The 23311-nt window shown below is 41.7% G+C and overlaps 2 protein-coding genes across 4 annotated transcripts; both read right to left on the bottom strand.

Moving 5' to 3' along the window:
• Positions 1 to 1897: 1897 nt before the first annotated feature.
• LOC139303479 (tumor necrosis factor receptor superfamily member 12A) lies at positions 1898 to 9413 on the bottom strand. The gene is made up of 5 exons (XM_070927315.1): positions 9265 to 9413; positions 5320 to 5418; positions 5063 to 5206; positions 3998 to 4046; positions 1898 to 3458 (listed from the first exon to the last, which is right to left on the bottom strand). The coding sequence occupies exons 1-4, from the start codon at positions 9335 to 9337 to the stop codon at positions 4006 to 4008; spliced, it is 357 nt and encodes a 118-aa protein (XP_070783416.1). The 5' UTR covers positions 9338 to 9413; the 3' UTR covers positions 1898 to 3458; positions 3998 to 4005.
• Positions 9414 to 11348: 1935 nt separating this feature from the next.
• rnf40 (ring finger protein 40) lies at positions 11349 to 23240 on the bottom strand. Of its 3 annotated transcripts, none has more exons than XM_070926630.1 (20): positions 23206 to 23240; positions 22550 to 22698; positions 22210 to 22377; positions 21533 to 21842; positions 21193 to 21393; positions 20779 to 20900; positions 20416 to 20562; positions 19203 to 19277; positions 18918 to 19037; positions 18574 to 18753; positions 18238 to 18373; positions 17739 to 17860; positions 17318 to 17577; positions 16874 to 17003; positions 16594 to 16743; positions 13563 to 13775; positions 13344 to 13469; positions 12407 to 12547; positions 12173 to 12274; positions 11349 to 11788 (listed from the first exon to the last, which is right to left on the bottom strand). In XM_070926630.1, the coding sequence occupies exons 2-20, from the start codon at positions 22685 to 22687 to the stop codon at positions 11612 to 11614; spliced, it is 3018 nt and encodes a 1005-aa protein (XP_070782731.1). In that variant the 5' UTR covers positions 22688 to 22698; positions 23206 to 23240; the 3' UTR covers positions 11349 to 11611. The 3 variants fall into 3 exon arrangements, with proteins under 3 accessions (XP_070782731.1, XP_070782732.1, XP_070782733.1); XM_070926631.1 differs by having other exon boundaries at positions 16886 to 17003; XM_070926632.1 differs by lacking the exon at positions 23206 to 23240 and having other exon boundaries at positions 16886 to 17003; positions 22550 to 22699.
• Positions 23241 to 23311: the final 71 nt, after the last annotated feature.

Below are 23311 nucleotides of genomic sequence, written 5' to 3'. Positions count from 1 at the left end.
AAGTCACTCCAACATTTAGCTGCAGCTCCACATGCTGTTGAATTATGATCCATCTTGAGCCTTTGAGAAGCATCAGTCATGTTGAAGTGCCAGTGCCTAAAATGTAAGTCAATTGTAGCAGTTTAATGTGAACAAACCTCCTCTCACTGTACTTGTTATACTGTAAACCACAATGTTGATTTTTCTATTGGTCCGTTACTTAATTAGATTTTGTTCTTTTTAACTTATCTTCTGATTTGTGAGTGTCCTCAGCCACAAACCATCAAAACGTCTTAAAGCAGTTGATAAGTAAAAGTATTGTGACAGTGAGGTGGAAGTATGTATTTTCAAACATACCAATATGTGGCCAAAACGCCTCATTTTCTGCCAAGCACATGTATTATTACAAACATACCAGAGCTTTGTGGATTTACAAGGACGAACCAGTTTCATCTTCACTGTCGATATCATGAACAACTTGTGCTCTGTGAAAAACTGTGCAATTATTGATTCTCTGGGTTGTTTTTTTTTTTTTTGCCAAGTTGTCTCTAACGTGCCTGTTGTTCCTGAAGTGGTTTCTTTTCACAAATCAGAAATCTAGCAAACGTGAACGCATGGCCTTTTGTTTTGTTTTTGTTTTGTTTTTTTTACAACAATCTAAAATTTGATTTTCTTTATGCCTTATACATTACACTTCATGTATGAGTATGTTTGGCACTGGTCAGAAGTATGAAATACCTCATGGAAAGCCCTGCCTACCTAGCAACTGCTACTTAATGCCTCATGCAGCTTAATTGTAGAGAATACACTGTAACCATAGAAACTCAGATAGTTATCAATTGTAAGACAAATGATGGATGAAATGTCAATTGTAAGATTTTACTTTGTCGTTCACAGATGCTGTTTCCTCCATAACTTGGTCGTTTCTCTGCAGTTTGTTGTTTTCGGAGTTATATTTGCACATTTGTAGACGAGACACTTGTAGCCTACGGAGGACAGGAAGTATATAACAATGCAGCCGGCCTGTCTGTTGGGGCGTTCGGGCAACAAGTCGGCTGTTCGGTAGTTCACCTCAGCTAGTTTGCGGGTCGCAATATTTAAGCAATATGCTGAAAGTGTTGTTTCAGTGCATGAACCGAGTACATCTCATTTGTTTTGTCTTACGGAGTAAGTCTTATGGAGTACAGTGGCATCAGGTTCATACTGACACTAGCCTTGAAAAAACCATGACAACTTGCCATTTTGTGACATTATTTAAAATCTTATGCGTATTAATTGTAACGATTTAGACCTGTAATATATTTTTCTGTATGCCATGGTAGCCTACATGTAAAAGGACACATGCACATTTGAGTTAAAGCTGACTTATTTTTTTACAATGTTCTCCGCCTACTCTCCCGTGGCACTTAAAACACGTTCACTCCTCCGTCATCGATCACCATCACAGCCTGGTATTTGTGGCGTGCGTTAACCTCAGAGCCCTCTCTGTAAATATTAGAAGGATTATCGGTTGGATCTCTGTACATTCACGGCAGGATTTTCTTCAGCAGGAGAAAACTGCTAGATTAGCTATTGTGTAATAAAAAGAAGCATATACCACACATTCTGATTTATTGGATTTTCAGTGCTCAAAAATGTCTGCTCACTATTTAATTCATATTTATATAACTATTTTGTCACTCTGAAACGTAGATTTTTACTTCTTTGTTAGAACTTAGTTTAGAATATAAGCAAATTATTGAGAATAAAACTAGTTGAAATTAATTAAAAGACTTGGAAAATACAATGTGTTTGTTTCTTGTCCATATTCTTCCAAATGATAGTGATTGTAAATTGTGTATCTTAACATATTGAGATGCTTAAGATGACACATAGTAGAAGCTGGAGCAGTTTTTATATATAAGACTTACATTATTATTGGAAGTTGTCAGTTTTATTGTGAAAATACATTTGGTACACAAAGCAGTTTATGAGATTGCATTAAGTAAAAGAAGCCAGTGCATGTACAGTATATACAATTAGAAACAGGAAGCAAGAGGAAGAAGCAGAAAATAAATGTTAGTTATTGCTCAGTAACATCGTTGGCTGGCCTGGTGGAAGTTTAACACAAATCTTCACTGGAGTCCCTTTTAAAACTGTGCTTGTCACTCGCAGTTGATGCAGAACAACACTGCAAGATGCTTTCAAATAAATAATATAAAATTCTAAAAAGAAAAAAAAAAAGGAAGCAGAAGTATTTGTATTTGGTTTTTCTGCCGGAGGGCAAGCAGGTTACCCACAAGCAGACAGATCCAAAATATGACCTGAAACATTGTCAGTCACATTAAATATCTCAGTTACCTCATTCTGCATGATGTTTTGAAGATAAACAATCATCGTGCGCTGTACAAGACATGGAAAACAACAACCCTTGGTGGTTTCAATGGCTACAAAATTACAAGCACACATTCAGACACATATCTGTTCGGCCTGCTGCAGATCTGAAACCTGACTCGACAGGTCAGGAGTTAGTAAGCATAGTGATTGTGCAGCTCCACCTAAAAACACTGTAGGTGTAATTTTCTTCACTACAGTACATTCCTCACAACATTCCCACATGTTAGCAGTTTGGGACTGCATGTCTAGTGTTTCAAACATCCTGTCCTACAAGCACCAGGACAGTAACGTGTGAATTCTGGGGTTGTAATAGAGACAAATTCAGCTAACATCTCCTAAAACCTAGTAACATTAAAAACAGACAAGACAATATTGTAATGACCTGCAATACAGGGTCTGTGTTGGTCTCAGGAGACCCAGTAACAGTGGATGAGTACAGTTTGCTCCCTTAAATCAACAGCTTTTATCACTGTATGAGGCTACTAGAAGAACAGGTACACGGAGGTACTGGCAGGGCCAAAGGCTAGAATACATTTCACCTACTAGAAAAGTAGTTACATTCAAATGGCCTTAATGTGCCTAACAGTATGTCTAACTCACATGTGATTTATCTTTAAGAGGCTGTTGTGGTAAATGGACCAGCAGATAGACCCCGTCTAACCCCGCTGAATAGCAGGAGATCAAACTGCAGCCCAGCAGGCAGCAGTGGCTGTGTTACATTCATCGGAGTCCTGCCTGTTTGGAAAGCCTCCATCTCTCTGAAGAAAGGACTTAGTTTTATCTTACTACATCTACGAACCCACAAAAGGTCTTCGATCAAAATCTGGTGGAATACAAAAAAGGCACACACAATCTGAAAATGATAACCACTAATGTAATGTTACTATTCCTACAGAGGTGTGAGAGTTGCTCAAGTCCTGTGAGCATGAGAACTACTGAGCGCGTCTCTTCACTCAACGGTCTAATAAATTAAAATGGTCCAATTCTGGTTGAGAGATACCCTGCAGTCAGAGTATACAGTTCATGGTCCAGAGGTTCCTCCGTCCGGCTCCGAACCAGTCGCTCCTTGGTTCTGTCACATCTGTTTCCAGAGGAAGTTGAGGCTGTGGGGGCCATGACAACCATTCAGTTCTCTGTGTACACTCATTATGGGCAGTTTACATCAAACAGCATGCTATGATTAGGATTGAAGCTGCTGATATCTGGTGCAGATATTTAGTGGTTTGCATTCAAATCTGACTTTAAGCCAAATCAATTGTGAAAGAACCAAAACAAAACATCATGCACACTGTCAACCATTTGTACTAACTTTATTTACAACATTTCAGTCCTCAAACTTTCACCAGGTAAAATCTTTTCATCTTGTTTTTTGGCTCCTCACAGAGTTTTTGAGAATCTAGGAACTCTGCAATATTGTTATACGCCAAAACTATCCAAATACATTTTTTAAAAAGTGGATTTGTACAGCCAAAAAATCTCTAAAACATCTGTAGACCAACACTTAACATTAAAATCAATGCGGTTCTTACATACTGTAGCTTAGCAGGTGTCATCACCCACTGCCGCACTGACTGATCAGGTTGTCATTCAAATTCATATATCGGTCTAACCCTTGTTATGACAAAGTGAAAATGATACTTACTGAAATGTTTAAGCTTGATAAAGTGGCCCAGCGGTTTCCTCAATGGGTTCTGTAATAAATCAACATTCAGCATTTTTCCCTGAGAAAAGTGCATATTGCATATTTAAATCATCTGTAATGGGCCTTTTTCACAGCAGGCACTTGTCATAGCAAGAAAAGCACAAGTGTTACTAATAACATCAACAATGGCTCTGTTGTACTCAAGTGTCCCAGTAAGCCACAACAGTGTGACAGTGATAACTCAGCCATCATTCATTTCATTGTTTGCACCTCTGCTTTTCCTTCTGTAACATGTTAAAATGGCTCCTGTGAAAAAAAGCCTAGTGTCTCTCAGTATGTGAACAGACAATAAGAATTATTTTCTGGACCATTTGCGATGGTTTGTGACGCAGCTGCAAAGCCCTCATACCAAAGTGAACTGCACACAGCGTGCTGTGGTTTTCCAAGAATCACTTTCCACCAGGGTGATGACGTGATTTTTGAAGGATTACTTAACCCCAAAGTCATCTTTGTCATCAGTAACTCATCCTCTGTTAGCCTTGAACGTCACACAGATAAGGTTTTTACTCCTTCACAGAGAGCGTGCTGTAATTTACAACTGCAGGCATTGAGGGAAAATAGTAGTTACCTGGATGTAACTCCAGTTCTATGAGTATGTGCGAAGACATCTAACCACAAGCCCAGCTGGTTCCAGTTGTGTCGCTGAGTTTCAAGGGGAGACAAGAAATGCATGCGCCGGGGCTTCATAGGGGAGGGGTGCTACCCCCCAATTGGGCGGAGCACGTACGTCATAGAACCTTTTTTTTCTGGGATTTCAGGGTATGCAGTGTGAGAAAATTAGTAAAAAAAAATCCCTTTACATTCTAATTTGTCACCTCCTGTTGGTGAAGGGACTACACTTGACATTTTATTTCGCAGAACAGCTGGATTACAGTCTCAGTTTGGGAACATTGGAACACTCTTTTCAATTGCAGCCATTCTTTGTGATTCAGGCCTGAAACATTGTGTATTCTTTTCACAAAATGATCAATCATTAATCAATATTTACATTTTTAAGAAACTCACCACGTAGAGGCCGTTTGTGTGACTTGCGCCGGTGCACCATGACCCCGATAATCAACGCGGCTCCGACCAGCACGACAGCCAGCACAGAGAAACTGGTGATGGCTGCCAGTTTCCACACATCAGATGTCTCCTCCACAGATTTACCTGTCGATTGTACACAAAGAGCTTAAACTGCAGCACTGAGAGAAAGGACCCCCACTGTGTGACTCAACCATGGCAGAAAAGTAATCTACATTTTCAGTGATTCACTGTCTTACATGTGTTGCATGACGGGGTCTTTGGGTACTGCTTGCATGATGCACACGGCACGCAGACATCCAAATCGGAGTTCCAAAACTCTGAACTGCCACACTGACCTGCACACAGGAAAACACCAGAGACCATCTGTTAGTTATGGCACTTTTATTCCTTCAGTCATTCACTGGGAAACAATGAGTCAACGTTGGGCCCTGGAGGGTTTACGAGAACTTCCAGGGCAAAACCTTTTTCCTGATTTATGAAATATTTAACACTGCTAAGCCTGTGAAATATTATGATGTGGAGGTAATGTTTAGAGACTGATGCAACTGTTTTAGAAACCAACTGAAAATAAAACAAAACAAACCATAACCAGGTGACTTGCAGGAGAACGTCAGCTGGAAGCAGCTAATACAGTAAAAGGTGTGACCTGAACAGAACACGTGAGCAACTCTGTGGCTTTCTTCTTCTCATAAAATGAAACTGGGAAATTCCTTCGGGTCAGACTGCTGATGCAACATAATTGCATGAGAGAGAACCACTCAGTGACTTCTGGTGCGTGAACAGGCAGGCCGTGTGTGTGTGTGTGTGTGTGTGTGAAGAGCAGGATGTGTTTTCACAGAGTGCTTTCTTCGAATTGTTTTTCTTCTGTGTACGTGTGCGACTTCCAGAGAATATATGAGAAATGTGAGAAAGAAGTCGACGGCGGTTTCACTCAGAGAGAGAAAATGTCTACCTCTGTGGACACAATGGAAAGCTTCATCTCTCTTTTTTCACGGCAGCCAGACAGCTGAACAATTAAAGCTGTGCACTTCCCAGATGATGAGGAAGGAATGAGCCTGAAGAAGTGACACACTTAAAACCAACAGCAAGCTGAGTGTAGAGGCTGTTTTAGTGTTTTCACAGTGTGTGGCTTTCTCTGCAGGTTCAACATCCTGGCTTTGGTTAAGAGGCACGTGAGCATTAATACCCTCAAGGTCACACATGAAGTAGTGAATATTGTGACATCAAACTGAAAAAACACCTCGACAAAAACAATATTACGACACTAAGTCCCCCAATAAGATGACTGAACAATACCTGACATGACTACGTTTCAGATAGTGCAAGAAGGAAATAGTCTACAGATATTTGATAGATAAAATGATAACAATCTTTCTTCCTTCTCAGTGTCACACATGTATTTGCATAGACAACTTCTTTTGTGTCCATTATAACAAGGAACCACCTGGAGCCTAAATTGAGTCATCATTTGTGGTGACTTTCGTGTTCAAACTGGCTGCTTTAATCATCACTGAAAGCAATACCAAAACCATCAGAGGCTAGAATTGACGTGAACCAAAAGTAATGAAATGAATGTCTGTAGGAAACTGCGGCTGCTTCAGCGACAACAACAGGTAACTATTGTGACATCAAGCAGAGGAGCTGACAAACCAGCTTCTTCAGGCCAAGTCAGGCTAACAAGTTGAGTGAAACTACAGCAGACATGATGGCATATATGATAAATGAAACAAGGAAATAATCTGGAGATGTTTGAGAGATAAAATGATTCATTCTTTGTTCAGTGTAAATATTCACAACAGGTTTGAACCAAGTGCTGCACATAAAGCTACACAACTTATTTATATATGAAGTTTCAGTGATTTCTTGAGAGCAATAAAACAGTATGTAGTAATGGTCAACAGTGACATTCAGTAGTGGAGAAGGTAATATTTTAAGAGTACTAGTACAATACTGTGAGAAGTATTCCATTACAAGTACAAGTACAGAAACACCTGTGACTGATACATTATTAGGTTATTAATACTGATGCATCAATCAGTCAATCATCAACCCCATCAACAGTGGGGTAAAAAGTAGAATAGTTACCTCTGATATGTAGTGGGCTATAAAGGAAATTCTCAAATAAAGTACCACAAAATTGTACACAGAACTTGAGTAAATGTACTTCCCAAAGTTCTGTCTACATATTAGCTTATTTTGTCTGACAAACAGACCAAAATCTAAAGATCTTTATTTTACTATCACAAGCAGAAAATCCTCACAACTGGGAAATTAAAACTAGTTCAAGTTTGACATGTTTGGCGTACTACTCCGCCTGTTAAGACAGTTGAACAATGTGGAGGGACCTCCCGAAAGTCTGAGTAACCCTCACCATGTGCATTGTGAGGAACGTAGGATCCAGTGTTTTCAGAGCTTGACTTCTGAGTAAAAGTCAGAATATCTCACTCTGCTGCTTTTATTTTAACTATTTAACTATTTTAACTACTTTTTTTTTTTTAATCTGTCTCTTGTGAGTTCCCAAACTTTATAAAAGTGCAATACTAAATACTGCTGGAGTTTCTCTTTAGTCCTCTCTCTTTAATTAACTGTTTAAACTCTCATTAAAAATATGGAGATGATTCACCAAACCAGACTGAACCTTTCGTGGGAAATATGTGATATTCACTTGCTTTCTCTCATCACTCGCAACCAAAATACATCCAGAAAGAACTGGTCCTTAGACCCACAATGAGATCCAGAGCCTGCATCACACATGTACAGAAGTGTGTACTGATAAGGGGTCTTTAGCTGGTCACACAGGACACACGATACTTGCAGTCCAGTCAGGTCATTATTAAACCAGCTGCAGCCAAAAGGCACCTGCTCAAAAAGTCATGTTTGACCTCTTACGCTCCAGTTATGTTACAGCCACATGCTCATGTCCCCCAGAGACTCTCCGTCCTCTGCAGCCAGCCCGCCTACAGAGCTGGACTGACTCATTTTATGTCCGCGGTCACAGCAAAAATGTGTCACCCTTCTTGTAAGCATTTCTCCGGATGACTTCAGCCCTACATCATCCAGCTGGACTCCATGCTCCAAGGGTTCAAAGGGTCACTGAAAGGAACTGAACCTTGACTGCCGGTTGACCTCCGTCCAAACCCAAAACCACATCTAAGTGGAGCTTTTGTTGCTCAAATCAGACAACAACCTGGACCTGCTGATTAAACTGATAATATTTCAACCATGTTTCTGAGGTTGAGCTTAACTTCAAGGTTAAGAAAGAAGGTGTTTCAATAGGACTTTTATTCCAAGGGGTTACTACACCTTTTCACACGTTCATGAATGGCAACACATCCATCAGACAGCTTTCCAGCGGTTATCCTTTGATTACCACAGATGTTTCTTATGGTTCAGCATCTAAAATCTGGAAAGTTTGGAGCCATTATTTTTTGTGTGTTCCTGACCGGGAGACCTCTGCAAATCTCAGCACCTAGCCTGACAAAGGGTGTTTTTGGGTGTGGGGGTGCTGTGTTTTGTCATAAACTGGGAGGGGGTGGGTGGACCAACAGCTGATGTCCAGATGTAGAGATGGTTTCACACGCAGAGAATCTAGATCGAGCATGTTTTGAGTTTAGCGTGTTAAAATGCATTTGGTGACTTTAATGCCTGGGGAAATGTTCCTAACGCGTGTAATTATTCAGCATAGTGTGTTCTCAGTGCAATCTGAGTCTGGTGTTCTCCACTGGGATTGAATCCAAACTTCAGGGGCTGTGGAAACAAAGTCAAAAGCTCTTCTTTTCTTCTTCTTCTTTTTTTTTTTTTTGAGACAGTAGAAAACTCTGTCTTTGTGTGAAATGGACACAGGCAGTGCACCCCTCTCCATGTGGCCTGTCCTTCCCACCCAGGGGCACGGATGGATGGGGTGAAATAAGGCGATCGGAATGCGGAACCGGTGAGAAATGCAGCTGGTAAAGGAAGCGGCTTTGTAAGCAGACCCGCTATCTGACTCCATTATATGGAGACCAGACCACCGGACTCTAATCCATGTTCACAGAGACAAGGGCACCCAACAATGGCTCATAAATCATAAGGAAGGCATGAAAAGCGAAAGACACATTATCAATTTGCCAGTTAAAAAAAAAACAAAAAAAACAAAAAACAAAACCTGAATTGATGGTTGAACAACAACAAGTTTTACTTACTTTTCTGTGCGCTCACGCCATAAAAAGCCGCTATAATAAGTCCGCACAGCGCGCAGAGAGCGTTTGAAGCCATGATGTCTGCGGGTGAAAAGCTGCTCGCTGTCGGCTACACAATTCCCGAAAGTTCATCTGATTAAAAAATCCGTGCTGGGTTTCAGCATGGAAAAGCGAGCATCAGAGTGAGTCACCCCGGAGGAGTCTGCGCCTTGTTTTAATAGCGCACACACCCACGCTAACAGTTCAACTCCTATGAGTCATTTCCTATGTACTGTACTGCTCGGATTCTCTGTGCGCACTCCCCGACTCACAGGAAACTCCTCTGCCATAGTATGTGGTTTCATTTGCCCCGCTTCAAGTGAAAATTTCACTTAAACCACCCCAGGTACGAGAGTTTCACATGTATTTCATATTGTATGAGCCACACCCAGCAGTGTTTTCCTTCACATTTTCTTTCTTTTTTTTTTTTTTTTTGTCTTTACCAGAGAGTCTGTGTAGTCTGGACTTAATAGTGTCCTCATTGTTATTACCACGCCTGTCGACGTCACCCCCCTCCTCTCTGCCAAACAACACAAGTCTCTGGCACGAGAGCGGGTCCCATACTCAGGAAGAAAAAAAAAAAAAAAAAGTAAAAAAAAAAGAGGAACAAGCAACTGAGGGAAAAACAGATGACATTCACTCGAGCAACTATCTGCTTCTACAGCCTTTGGGGAAAGTCTGCTCAAAAGTTAAAGTGAGATAAGCTTCCTTTTTTTTTTTTACATATGTCTTTGTCCACTTGAATGCCCTCTGCAGACACAAAATAACTGCGATGGTCTTGTTTTTGGAAACTGACATTTGAATAGTGAGTGTCCCTGACGCAGGGTGGTGTTATTAATGTCTGGGGCTGGGTGTAGCCTGCTGCTGCTGCTGCTGCTGCTGCTGCACAAATATGCAATAACAAAGCCAGTGGACGCACGCCTGGAGTGCTATCATGTTGGCCCCTGTCACAGCATTGTCTCATATTAATGAAGACCATCAGCTACTACCACATCATCTGTGCTGTGGGGCATACAAATGACTGCTTAGCACAAAGTGAAAACTACCCATTTATTTATGACAGGTTATGCACATTCACATGAGTAAACAACCACTGCCCATGTATTATTACCAATCAAATTACTCTTATTCATGCCAACATTCTTACTTAACTGTTCCCAAATGCCTGATAAACTTCTTTTTCTTCACGTACTCACTCTTTTTCTCTACAGCCTGGAACTTTTAATGTGTGTGCTACATGGTGTGAACTGCCTTTCCCACAAGAGCTAACGTCAAACAGACGCTAACCAACCTCGCAGTAAATAGTTCACATCATCAGAACAGAGGAAAAGGGGTTTCATTGGCTCAATTAGGTTAGAAGCATGTTGTTAAACAGATGTTTTTGTACTCGACTGTCACGGCTAACCTTAAGGAAAGCGCTCTAAGAGGACCTGGAGCAGCACGGCCCACTAAGGACACCCATATGAGCTGACTTTCCACTGCAGTGATTTCATCAGTAATGAGGCACTATAAGCTGCAGATGTTGTGTCAAACTCTCCAATAGGAACCATGGCAACCGGATGAACACACACAGAGGACCTTGCCCAAGGTGATCCAAACACTCCTGTATGTGCTGACTGGGTGCCAAACTAGCTGTCGTCTCTCAGGCATTGTTAATACTATAGCCTAAGCTGGACAATTCTGGCTGATGTGCTTTATATATTAGAAACATATTTAGTTTTACACATGCAATCCTCAAGTCTGTAAAGGATGGCTTCTTTTAATTTTCAAAAGTTTAAATTTCAGCTTCACTGATTTTACAGGATTTCCAAAAAACCAGCAGGACAAAACAATTCAAAGAAACGCTTCAGGACGATCGACCATGTACCACTGCAGTTCCAAGTTTTTCAATATATTAAAAAAAAAAAAAAAAAAAAAAAGTAGATAGAAGATAAAAGTAACAATTAAAAGTGGGCCCCGTTTTGTTAAAAGAGGATGTTTGACATGGCAAGAACGGCAAGGACAGGAAAACAGTGCAGAGCAGCTGAACATGTAAGAACATCACCGTGTGCACAAACAACTGTGTTTATTAACTACAGCACAACACTCTCAGTCAGATGCGTCACTATCTGTTTGGTCACCAAATTAATCACCAAATGGCAATGATGCGGTAAAACAAGTCTTTCCAAAGAGAGATTAAAACAGGGGAAACACACTCATCTGCTATCCCCAAAATGTCTGCCTCTTTGAACAAATCCCCGGTTCCTTTGTCTTTTCTCTCCTTTGGTTCTGTCTACTGTGTTCTCTCTTCACTCCTCCGTCTCTCTCCGAGTTAGGTGATGTAGATGCGGTGAAAGTCGTTGGCTCCGAAGGCACAGTTGCACTTGGGGCACTTCCTCTGTCGGGTGTCGTAACGCATCTTGAGACATTCGTAGCAGAATACGTGGAAACACTTGGTGAGCACCGTCTCCTTGTCTCGTGTGTTGCAGCAGGGGCAGCGCAGCTTGGCCTGGAGACAGATAAATACATTGTATATGGGCCAAACACTGTTATTACCTCTATCCATTGTACGCTACCACAGCTAACACTTGAGGGTGTAACAAGCATGGTTCTTAATATCCCCAAAGCACAAAGTGGCTGCAATATATCTGTGAAAGTTTGAGCTCACTTTCTGGCCCATACTCATGAATGAAAAACTGCCATTGCCAGCCAATCAAGCACATTACAAAGTTGTAGTATTTAGTATTCCGACACATTATTTTTTCACTAGGCTGTTATAGTTCAGTCAGCCACAGCCTGCTGCTGATTGTGCCAGAAAGCTCTTGGTGTTTTTTTTGTTTTTTTGTTTTTTTATAACTCCCTGACCACAAGAGCAATGTTCTCTCTTTCTCACCTTGTACTGGTTGATCTCCTCCTGCAGGATCTCATCAGCATCAGAGTACACCTCCACCTTCTTCTGCTTCTCCAACTTCCGTCTCAGCCTGGACAGATCCTCCTAGAAGGCATCAGGAGACAGGTCATTGAAGACAGAATCCTGATGTGATCTTCCAACAAGAACTTCAGGAGTAATTTGTGTGAGTTTGGAAAGAGTTCGGAGCGATATCCCCACTACTGAAACACAACATACCTGGGCTCGTTTCAGGTTGCTGCTCTCCCTCTCCCGAGCGGTGCGGTTCTCAGCCACAGAGACCTGGATCTCCTTGAGCTTGGCCTGCGTGTGCTCCAGCTGCACCTTCAGGTCCTCTGCCAGCTGGGCAGCCTCCACCGCCTGCAGCAGGGAAGGAACCGGACACACTCAATAAAAAAAAAAACCCTGATGATGAGATTCCTGAGCTGTAATGTGCCGGTGGTACAGTAAGCTTGGATAAAACTCCCGAGTTTATCCTTTATGCTTCAACTTTAGAGCTTCAGTCGTGTACCAACTTAAACAACACCACTGGTTTTGCATGTTTTATCCTATTTACTGCAGATTGTGTATATTTTCCATCTCTGACGACCATTTCCCACAGCGTGCCATAAGTTTTACATCCTCTTCATAGCTTTCAGGCAACCACTGGTTTCAGTTGAACTATGTGTGTGTGTGTGTGTTTTCTGTTATATTTTAATCTTACTGTTACGGTTGTTCCTACTTGTGAATATCAGATCAAATGTGGAGAAAAAAAAAGAGAAGAATTCAAGCAATATAGTTACGTAAGCGAGAGGGTGACCTCATTAATGGTTCTTCAGTGCACTCGTCGGCACAAATGCAGTCTTAACGGGGAGCAATTACCAGAAATATGTCGCACAAGTAGGAACTTTACTACTTGCAAAAAATTGCTAGTGTGGGAATTGGGACGGTCGGTGGGTTTAATTTGCTAACAATGTAGCTCATTAATGCAAAGTTTTGTGGAAGCAAACTCACAAATCTTGGAGGTCAGAGCAGAACAAGCACCTGAACACGACAAAATGATGACGTGTACAAGTATGACTTTTGGGGAACATCTGGCAGCAATCAAATCATCCAGTGATTAGCGAACCTTAAGTGCAAGAGCCGACAATATGATTGATGGCATCGCTCTTCTCACCTTCCTCTTGTTGAGCTCTAGTGCTTGTGTCCGGACAGCCAGCTCTTTTTCCAGAGCGGCAAGCGTGCTCTGGAGGACGCCCTCTTTTTCTTCTAGCTTCTGCACAACCAGCAGCTGTGCATCCACCTGCAGAGTGGCAGCAACAGTTAATACTTCAGTGCCCTGACACAATGAAAACCATCAAGGCTGCATTTCCAGGTTAAGAAGTGAACACGCCACCTGGGTTTTGAATGTGAGGACTTGGTCGGCCAACTCCTCCTTCTCCTCTTTCAGCAGCTTGTAGATCTGGTTCGATTTGATTCGCTCACTCATCAGCTTGAAATTGGCATCGTCCTTCTCCCGTAACTGCTGCAACAGCCGGCTGTTCTGCTCCTGCATGTCCTCAAAGGCCTGGCCGGTTACATCCATCTCACTCAGCAGGGCTTCCTCCTCCTCGAGAGACACAGGTGTCAGGGATCAAAAACAATGATATTGCTTTTGGACTCCAGTTTAAAAACAGGTGGGGCCTAACTTCATCACCATTTGTAGTCATTCTTATTAAGTATGTGTTGGGAATGTGCAATGCAGATTGAGAGGTTTTACGTCCAAGTCATATTCCCTCAATATGCTTCTTTCTAGATAATGTTCTGTAGTCACAAGTGGAAATAATTAACATTACAGATTCAAAAAGGAATCAGCAGCATCTACTCTTCATAACTACTTTCTTATTAACTCTACATAAACCAAAAAAACACTTATCAGTTCTACACGCAAAGAAAATATGATCTTCTGGCTCACTGATGTACTATTTCTTTTTGAATAAAAACACAAGCATCTTATCAGCCTGAATCAACAGTACAGTTTAACCTCTTTGGTATCTTTTGGTATGAAGAATCACACACGTGCAAAGTTGTTAAATTAAACTGTGCTGTCATCATTTTACCCGATGTGATTAATTACATTACACCTTCATTGGCCCATGTATGCTAGAGTAAGTTGGCCTTCTTCTTGGCTTTTTTTTTCCTCCTAGATTCTTCGATATATTAAGGTGTGATAGACAACATTGAATAAAGCTTTAGAAAAGCCAACAAGCGTGTTAAAAGATCCTTCAGAGACTCTATATCTTACTGCTGTAAAGTACTCCCACCTTCTCCCCTTTTCTGCCACAAGTGGACCACACGCACGCACAATGCAGATGTTCATGCTAAAACAACACCAAAACCAACTTCTGCTGCTGAGGTCACGTGATTTCCTGTCGACTGCGGAGGTCTGCCATTTTGTCTGCAGGTAGGTCCCTCTCCATTTATGACTATGAATGTAGAGGTGCAATTACACCTGGTTTGTTTTCTGTGCTACAAATGTTACTTAGCTGCGTTTGCTTCATTTTGGTTCACACTGCCCACTTAACAAGTCAACCAGGGCCTATAAACTAAAGTCATATGAACTCACAAGTAGCTCATTTATTGGATAGTTTTTGGCAATCTGTCAAACTGCAAAGTTAAAGTCTGGCATGAACTGAGGAGAACAAATCAAACACATCTGAGTCTAAAACCCTTTAGTTGCTGTACTTTTACTTCATAAATCAGTATACGTCCAGATTGTGTTTTACCTTCTGTTAATTATGTTCTGTTAAACCTCCAAAGCATGAGGAGCAGCAGGCTTTCAGATCCCAACATCTGTCTCCTTTATGCTCATAAAATTCTATGCAACAACAGTTAAACAACTTAAAACACGGTAATAACGCTTTTACATTTTGGTGTAATTTCCTGTATTTGATTTAATTATAGTCTGAGTGCTAATGAAAAGAGACCTGAATCTTTTAGGTGGTCTTGGTGCAGTTTATTTACTTTTCACCACTGAGTTCATTGGAACAATGGAACCCAGACTAAGAGAGTAATTGCTCAGGGTGACTTGGGTGAAGATAATATGATATATATTAACTGATGAGCCTCTAAGACTTATCATTTTCAATGTAGCACTAATGTCAACAGCTGAATGAGTTTTAGCGTGACAATATTACATTATCTAATGTGGGTGTATCCACTATCTACGCAACTCAAGTTTTCTAATTACGATGACATTACTTAACCAACATTTGACCCCAGTCAGATAATGGTTTTTATATTTTCCATTTCCAGGCAGTCCACTCACTTTTTTCTTTTTTCTGACTAATGAAATTCCAGAGGAGCGTCTCAACATTTACAAGCAAGTGAGCTCACAGTGTTTTACATACTTAGAATTTATCAGGGTGCCCCACCCAAAAATGTGTGTTTTTTTTCATCTTAGCATTTAAATTCTTTTCATTAAAATCTCAACATAATCGTTTTCATAGCACCTCCCTCCTTCTCTCTGGTGGCAGGTTCAGACAGCAGTGCAAATTCATTTGTGTCAGATAACAAAATGAGAGATATTACAAAGATATTGACGAAGCACAAAACAAGCACTTCTGAATTGTCATCCCATTTCCAGCAGGAGCTGTTGACAATTTTAATTGAGAATTCAAAAATCAATTCAGGGATATGTTGTAAAAGACATTAAATAAATAACGGCAGAGCTTTAAAAAGCTATGTTGTCAGAAAATAAAGATAATCAATAACTAAACATGGACACTGTTAAAACAAGAATGGGATTATGGTTGATTCTTGTATTTAAAAGGTTCTGAAAATGAGTCTAGCAGATGTTCGTGGACAAACAGAAGTTGTTTTCTCTTTCACTCTTTTTAACAACACTGCTGCCAAGTTATTGGAAAAAGAAAAAAAAGCAATTATAAGTTGGGCTAGCATTAAGTTAACCAGCTAATCAGATTTAAATTCCACGCCACAGCGTCAGCTTTCAATTCCTCTTTTGTTGTCTAAGATTAGGAGAACGTCTTTCTTAGGCAAATTTGACACTCATTGCACTAGTTTCATTCTTAATACAGCTGGCTTGTTTATATTCATATGTGGTGCCGTCCCTAAGGTTCAAATCTGACATTTTTCCAAATAGAGCTGATGATTCATGTCTCATTTTTTGCTGGTCTGAAATTCTTAAAAAGTTAAATACAATTCGCTGCTGTGACCAATTATAAAAATGATGCATATGTGTATCGGCTGCATTAATAACCTTTGAGTAAAAACTGTTGAAAAATATTTTTTTGATGGTTACACACTGCTGGCAAATAAAGAAACAAATATGGAGACACTGTTGAGTCTTTTCCCCTGTTAGCGAAGCATAAGTGTACTAGGTAGAACATAAAAGTGGTACACATGCGCAGCCTGTGACACACACATACCTGCTTAGTGGCAGCAAGTTTCTTCTGCAGATGCTCAATGGTCTCCTCCGCCACTCGGATCTTCCTCAGAGCATCTTCATCAGCCAGCTTCTTGCTTTCCTTCCTCTCCCTCTCCTCCAGCTCTCGCACTCGCATCCTCAACTCATCCACCTAGGCAGTTCGAGACAGGGGTTGTATTTAACTTGCATTTCTGTTTAAACATGTTATTAGCAGCTAACAAAGAGCTTTTTGTTACATGCAAGAAAGAAATGTGCAAAAGTAGGACGGAGGGACAACACACCAAAGAACAAACCTCAGCTTTAGATTTGCGTTCAGCTGCCATGAGCTGCACCTTGTCCCTCTGCTCCTTTGGAGCCGACTTATACATGTCCAACAAGAGCTTCATCTCTTTCTGGGACTCCTGGGCTTTCCTGAGGTGTTAAAGATTAAGAGATCACATTAACATTAGCCATCAGTGCAATTAGTTGAGTGTTTCTAAGTGTGCACACATTTGCTTAAAGACGTTGTTGCTGTTAAAACAGAGTAAACAATATAAAAATACAGCTATTAACAAGGCGTCTGTGCAGTTGGTAATGTATCGCTGCATGACTGTCTACTTTGTTTTATAGCACTGGAGATTTTGGACTCCAAAATATGACGTTTTGCATGATGTGAGGAACAATTATTTACAGCAAACATGCTGTTGTTCTAAATGATAGTGGACTTGAGAGGAAGGGGGACGTACTTGAGTTCTACTCTGAGCATCTTCAGTGTGTCCGAGTCCTTCCTCTTCAGCTCGTCGCTGCGCTGTCTCTCTCTCTCGCGCTCCCTCTCTCGCTCTCGCTCAGCCTCCCTCTCCCTCTCTCGGGCCCGCTGTCTCTCCAGTTCCTTCCTCCTCTCCTCCTCCTCCTCCTGGTCCTCATCCTCCTCTTTCTTCACGTCGATGCTGTCACTCGTCGTCTCCTCTAGAATCAGAACTCCTGTGTCGCCACTCTGACAACGCAACTGTTGATAAAGCAAAAATCATTTTTAAGAATTACTATATTTTACTGAAAATAGTGACATTAGTTAGAGGAAATGTATCACTGCTAATGTTTCGGTTTTGCTTGCAACAGCCATCTGAATGTCACTGAGTAAAACATATGTCCGTGAATCACATCATGTACCTTATTGATCTCCATCTGGGTTTCCCGCAACTTCCTCTTATAGCGCTGCACGTCACCTTTTAGCTGCAGGTTGTGGTTCTGAAGGCTGCTGATTAAGTGTCGCATCTCCCTGTTGATTGGTCCTGAGAGACCAGAGACAAAGGATGGGAGTCAGAAACACTCAGAACATAGTCAACATGTGATTTGGTTTTGAGTCACTCAACATTATCTGGTGCTCTAAATGATGAGCTAATCGTGATGCACAGGAGTGACATCACAACATGAATTATATACTATGCACTGTTCCTACAATGACAGTTAAATTACAGCAATTTACAAAAAAAAGTTTGCACTGATCTAATAACTGAGTCTTGCAGTGCATCAAACACAATCCATCTCTAAATACAGGTATGGCTTTACAAAGATTTACAGATACGCAAATAACGGTGTAATGATGAACACACTATGACATGATTTCTCTTCCCTTCTGATAGATGTGAGGCCGTGTTTCGACAGGTACCTGCTTGCTCGTTGGCTGCCAGGTTCTGCTCAAACTCGATGCGCAGCATCTCATACTCTTTGCGCACCTGGGCCAGGGTATCCTCCAGCTGGATGACCTCAGTCCGCAGCTTCTTCTGAAGAGACAGCTCATCACTCTGAAGAGTTGAAAACAGTAAGACATTGTTTACCATACAGCCGTAATAATACACATGCCCAGGTTTAAGTTGCTAGGACAAAAAGCAGTAAGGACAAATAGCTGGAATAGCAACACTGGGCTACAGTCGAGATACAGGAAAGAAAAATATCAAGGGTGTTACATTTTCTCTCATGAATGATACTAATTTACGAAATGTACCTCCATGTGTTCAATCTGTCGGAGATGGGCGTTCTTGGCAGTGAGCAGGAGGGCCCGTGCCTCATCCAGCTGGGTTTTCACCCCGAGAGACTCATTGTACAGCAGGGAAAATTGGGACTGCAGACATTTGTACTCTAGAGTCTCCTTCACAACCTCTTCTGGAATATTCCTCAAGTCCATCTGATTAGGAAACGACAGTGAAGGGTGAGTCTGTTACCACACTACACAGGCCCAAACTATAATCAGCCACAGATTTAAGAAATGTCTAAGAAATATAAAATGGGTATTTGACAACCAGGTGTAGTTACCAGTGCTTCTAATATAACCAGAGACTATATCTTTACCTTGAGCTTCTCGCTCTCCCTCACAGCCTCCTGGAGCTCCACCTGCAGTTTCTCCAACTCTGCCATGCGGCTATTAGCCAACTCCTGGTTATGCTCCAACTCTGCATTGAGACTCTCAAACTAAGATAAAAACAAAAATGTGTTAGAGACAGGGGAAATGCGCATGGTATAAAAACACTGTTTTGCCAGAACAAACTGGCATCTGAGATATGAAGTCAGTTAAGCGCAAAGAAATAGACATGCGTCACACAAATTCAATTGCAATTATTTCCTATGAATGCTCACCTTCTGAATGTTCAGTGTAATCTGGCCCCCAGGTAGTCCACCTGAGCTGCCGGTGCTGCTGTATCCAGACTTTAGCTGCAGACAGCAAACACAGAGCTTTAACCTTTAACTAACCGCCTCCACCAACCAGTCAAGTTGCAGTTTATATCCACGTCTGTCCAGACTCAAAATAAATGTCGTGAATACTTGGAAGGAATTGAAGAAAAGGCATAAAGTGTATTTTTTTGCTAAATGGAAGTTAGTCATTGAAGTCATTGAACTGATTAATGAAGGATTATCATAGATGTATTGGCTAAACTGGTACACATGTACTTGATTACTATGTCACTGTGGATTGTTGTGAGTGTAGCTACACAAAATGTGGCGTTTTTAATTTTCTCCTGGTATTTTTAGATGCAAAGCCTCTCTATGAGCTGTAAGTGAAACTCACTGGATCAATATTAGCTAGGTGTGCTCCAATACATTGCTCACGTTCAGAATGAGGCAGGAAGTGAAAGGCAGAATGGACGAGATGGAGGAAAGCCCGTACTGTGCTAGTTATTGTTTACTCATTGTGACGTCCCAGTCACGTGTGTGAAATCAATTCACTCTTGTGAAATATTGTCACAATCTGCCCTTCTGTTCCTGAGTTATGGTGTTGAATAATGGCCAAATAAGGCTTTTTCTAGGACATTACGGTGTCACAGTGAAGTTGATCTTTTTGGGTAAAAAATGTCACCACTTCACCGTTGTATCCAATCAAACATCTGTGTGAAATTTTGTCATAATTACCAGTTCTTGAGTTATGGCCAAAAACGTGTTTTGTGAGGTCACAGTGACCTTGACCTTTGGCCTTTGTCCACCAAATTCTGATCAGTTCATCCTTGAGTCTAAGTGGACGTTTGTGCCAAATTTGAAGAAATTCGACCACAGCCATCGCAGAGGCATAAAGAACAACATGACAGCATACCTACACACCACCTATGACTCAGACAATGCTTATTTTCTTCTTGTTCAGACAGCGGATGCAAATAATATCACTCATCACTGCACACATCGACAGTGGGACGTGCATCAATAAGAGCAGCTGGCTTGACACGCGTTGATGCTTAGAGCCTTATCACTGTCACCTCATGTACTCAAGAGAAACAGCATGGACAGATTCAAAGATCACACATTTAAAAAAAAAAAAAAAAAAAAGCACAGATACACAAGTTGCACACAGACAACGCACCTGCTCCATGGCCTCTGCCAGGTGTTTGTTGAGCTTTTGTTCCCTGTTGCGGAGTTTTTCAATGTCCCACTGCAGGTCCTCCACCGTCGTCTCCATCTCAGACACCTTGGTCTCGGAGCTGGTCACCTTGTCCACTAATTCATTGTACTGCAATAAGGGCAAAAACATGACAACAGCTGTGTCATCAGTGACAAGTATACACCAAAAGGTGCATACACGTTTTACAATTTTCTCATTCACATACTCCAACTATACTGACACACACTCTCTCTCATACACACATACACACACACACACACACGCACACACGCATATATTCACCATACACACTGACACCCACAAACAGTGCCAAAGACATTGTACCTCCATGGACATCTTGTGGTGTCGGCCCTGCAGGAGAGTGGCCAGGTCTCGCAGTCGACTGTTCTCCTCAAGCAGTGTGTGGTTCACATTGATGATATCAGACTGGCTATCGTCCTCACATCCTGCCAATGAAGATCAAGACAGTTGTGCCACATTAGAGAGGAGCTAGTGTCAAAAAAACCCTGCCCACATTTATGTATACCAACAACTCAATAATGACAGGAAATTTGTTTTAATGTAGGATACAAAATGTGCTGCATGTGTTCCTCTTTCTTATTTGTTTTTGTGTCAATGGCTGATTATAATTTTTGGAGGGAGAGAGGGGCATGACATGCAACAAAGGTTGCCGTAACCATTCGGCTGCCAAGGCACACTATATGAATGTGTCAGTAATATGCGTGTCTCCCCAGTTACCTGCAGCCTGGACCTGCTTGCACATGTTGTCGATGCGGCTGTGCAGCCTGTCAAAGACGCAGACCAAGCAGGCGATGGCTTCCTTGCTGAACTGCATTCGGTCTTGGAGGTGCAGGGTGAGCTCCTCCTCGCTGCTGTGCTCCAATGTGGCTAGGAAACCCTTGGCATTCTCACTTAGGGGAGGAGGGGGCGGCGATGCATCTGAACATAGCAGGAAGTGGTTATGTACGAGGTTGATTAAAATCATAATATGTAATAATTTGATGAAAGCATCTTTATCAAGAAAAACGTAAACTTCCCAGAGATCAGCGTGGTAAAAAAAACAAAAAAACTGACTTACCTGTCGATGAGTCCTGTGGTGGCTCTTTGGGCGTCAACAACTCTTCTGACCCAGTGGGAGGAGGGGGCTGCTGCGGCTCCTCCTGGCTCTCTTCCTGACGCTCCTCCTGCTGCTGCTCTGCCTGCTCCCCCTCATTCTGGGCCTCTGGGAGTGGAGGTGGAGGCACAGCAGAAGTTGGTGAGGCCAGATTGACACCATCTTCCTCCATTGGTGTGGGTTCAGGGAGAGGGGCCGGAGGTGGGGCAGGTGTAGATGTCACAGGAGATTCTGGCTCAATACGTTTACGTAGAACGTGCACATTCTCTTCCAACTGCAAATCAGAAACACAAGAAGTGTTAATCCACTGGAAAAAGCATTCCCATGGGTGTATTTTGGGTACAACAAAAAGACAGTGCTAAACTGAGTCCTGCAATTTGTAAGATCTTTTGAATACCATTCCACCAATTGCGGACAGCACAAAATGCTGTTAATAGGCTATCAAATGCATATTACTGTACATTATCAAGTTAAGACAAACAGTTGGATAACATCTACGTGTTGCATTTGTTGTTGTTGACCGCCTGGTGGATTTGACAGAATGAGACCCCCCTAATCTTGTGTTTACATGGGAATTTCTGAAATCAAGTTACAGCTCATATAATTAGGTTAAAACTAAGTAACAGAATGTGCAGAAATACCTGCGACCAGTAGCGGTTGACAATCAGCAGGGTGGTGTCATCGGTGGCTTGTCTCTTCTCCAGCTTCTCAATTTTCTCTCGTAACTCATCCTCCATCGTCTGTCTCTGCTCCAAGCGCTCGCATAGCTTCTTATTCTTGAACTGGAGGACCTTCATGTCCATTTCCTCCTACACAGATCAAACACAAACACCAAGGTGAAGAATATCATTCAGATTCTGAATGTTGTTTGGCAAAACATACTTGATATGAGCTACAATGTATAATATCCACATAGTGGTCAAAGTAATAGTGAATGGGCTACAAATGATGACTTGTGAGTGTAAACACCAAATGACTGACTGTAGAGGAGACTCCAGCTATGCGTATGGGCTCAATGAGAGTGGTGGTGGTCTTCTCCTCTTTTTTACTTTTCTTCTCAGGTGGGCCAGGGGGGCTGTCCCCTCCTGAGGGACGTTTTCCTCCCCCAGCACCTGACATCGTTCCTTCCCCTGCAAGAGATCAAACATGACATGACATCTTTGTGTTGGTACAGCTGTAAGACAGTACGGATTAGTTTGCAAATGGAACTCATTCATTTGATGTCAGCTAGCAACGGCATTAGCCTTACGTTACATTACAAGCGCAGGGCCACTGATTCTAACTGGCTCAAAATACTGCTCTTCTGATGTTCATATAAAAATATGTGTTCCGAGACGGTTATATTGACTGTTATTGTAGGAGCCACTGCCTTTGAAGCTACCGACGATTTTGAATTTGGCATTTCTGCTAAGATTAACGAACATTAGCAAGCTTGCTAGCGTTAGCCATGGCAATGCTAACGTTAATTCTCCGAGACTTGTTCAGCTAAACGGCGCTCTTTGTCCAGCGTATTTAATGATAGATGGTGAGTATTTTTATTCACTGACCATCACTACACGCGTAAGATAGTTTGTAAAGAAACTCTACATGCACAGAAATGTATAAACCGTTTTCTGAGAATTATTAACGTTACAAACCTTCACAAGGAGCGACTGACAATGTAACTCAGTGCATCCACAGAAGCTATAGGAAATGACGACAGTGTACTTCCGCAGAGTAAATTCATCCCAATTTTTGAAATGA

This window comes from Enoplosus armatus, chromosome 20 (assembly GCF_043641665.1).
Source record: "Enoplosus armatus isolate fEnoArm2 chromosome 20, fEnoArm2.hap1, whole genome shotgun sequence".
Lineage (NCBI taxonomy): Eukaryota > Metazoa > Chordata > Actinopteri > Centrarchiformes > Enoplosidae > Enoplosus > Enoplosus armatus.
The sequence above is the reverse complement of the archived record's forward strand: the minus strand, read 5'-3'. Positions and strand labels throughout refer to the sequence as shown.

What these genes read in the sequence shown, in the direction of transcription:
- LOC139303479 (XM_070927315.1), bottom strand. Translation starts at nt 9,337, where the DNA reads ATGGCTTCAAACGCTCTCTGCGCGCTGTGCGGACTTATTATAGCGGCT. An exon ending in TGGCGTGAGCGCACAGAAAA is followed by an intron (nt 5,419 to 9,264) that starts GTAAGTAAAACT and finishes TCCTGTGTGCAG; the next exon opens with GTCAGTGTGGCAGTTCAGAG. An exon ending in ACACAAACGGCCTCTACGTG is followed by an intron (nt 4,047 to 5,062) that starts GTGAGTTTCTTA and finishes GATTTATTACAG; the next exon opens with AACCCATTGAGGAAACCGCT.
- rnf40 (XM_070926630.1), bottom strand. Translation starts at nt 22,687, where the DNA reads ATGTCAGGTGCTGGGGGAGGAAAACGTCCCTCAGGAGGGGACAGCCCC. An exon ending in ACCACAGGACTCATCGACAG is followed by an intron (nt 21,394 to 21,532) that starts GTAAGTCAGTTT and finishes TGCTATGTTCAG; the next exon opens with ATGCATCGCCGCCCCCTCCT. An exon ending in TAGAGCTCAACAAGAGGAAG is followed by an intron (nt 12,548 to 13,343) that starts GTGAGAAGAGCG and finishes TCCCTGCTGCAG; the next exon opens with GCGGTGGAGGCTGCCCAGCT.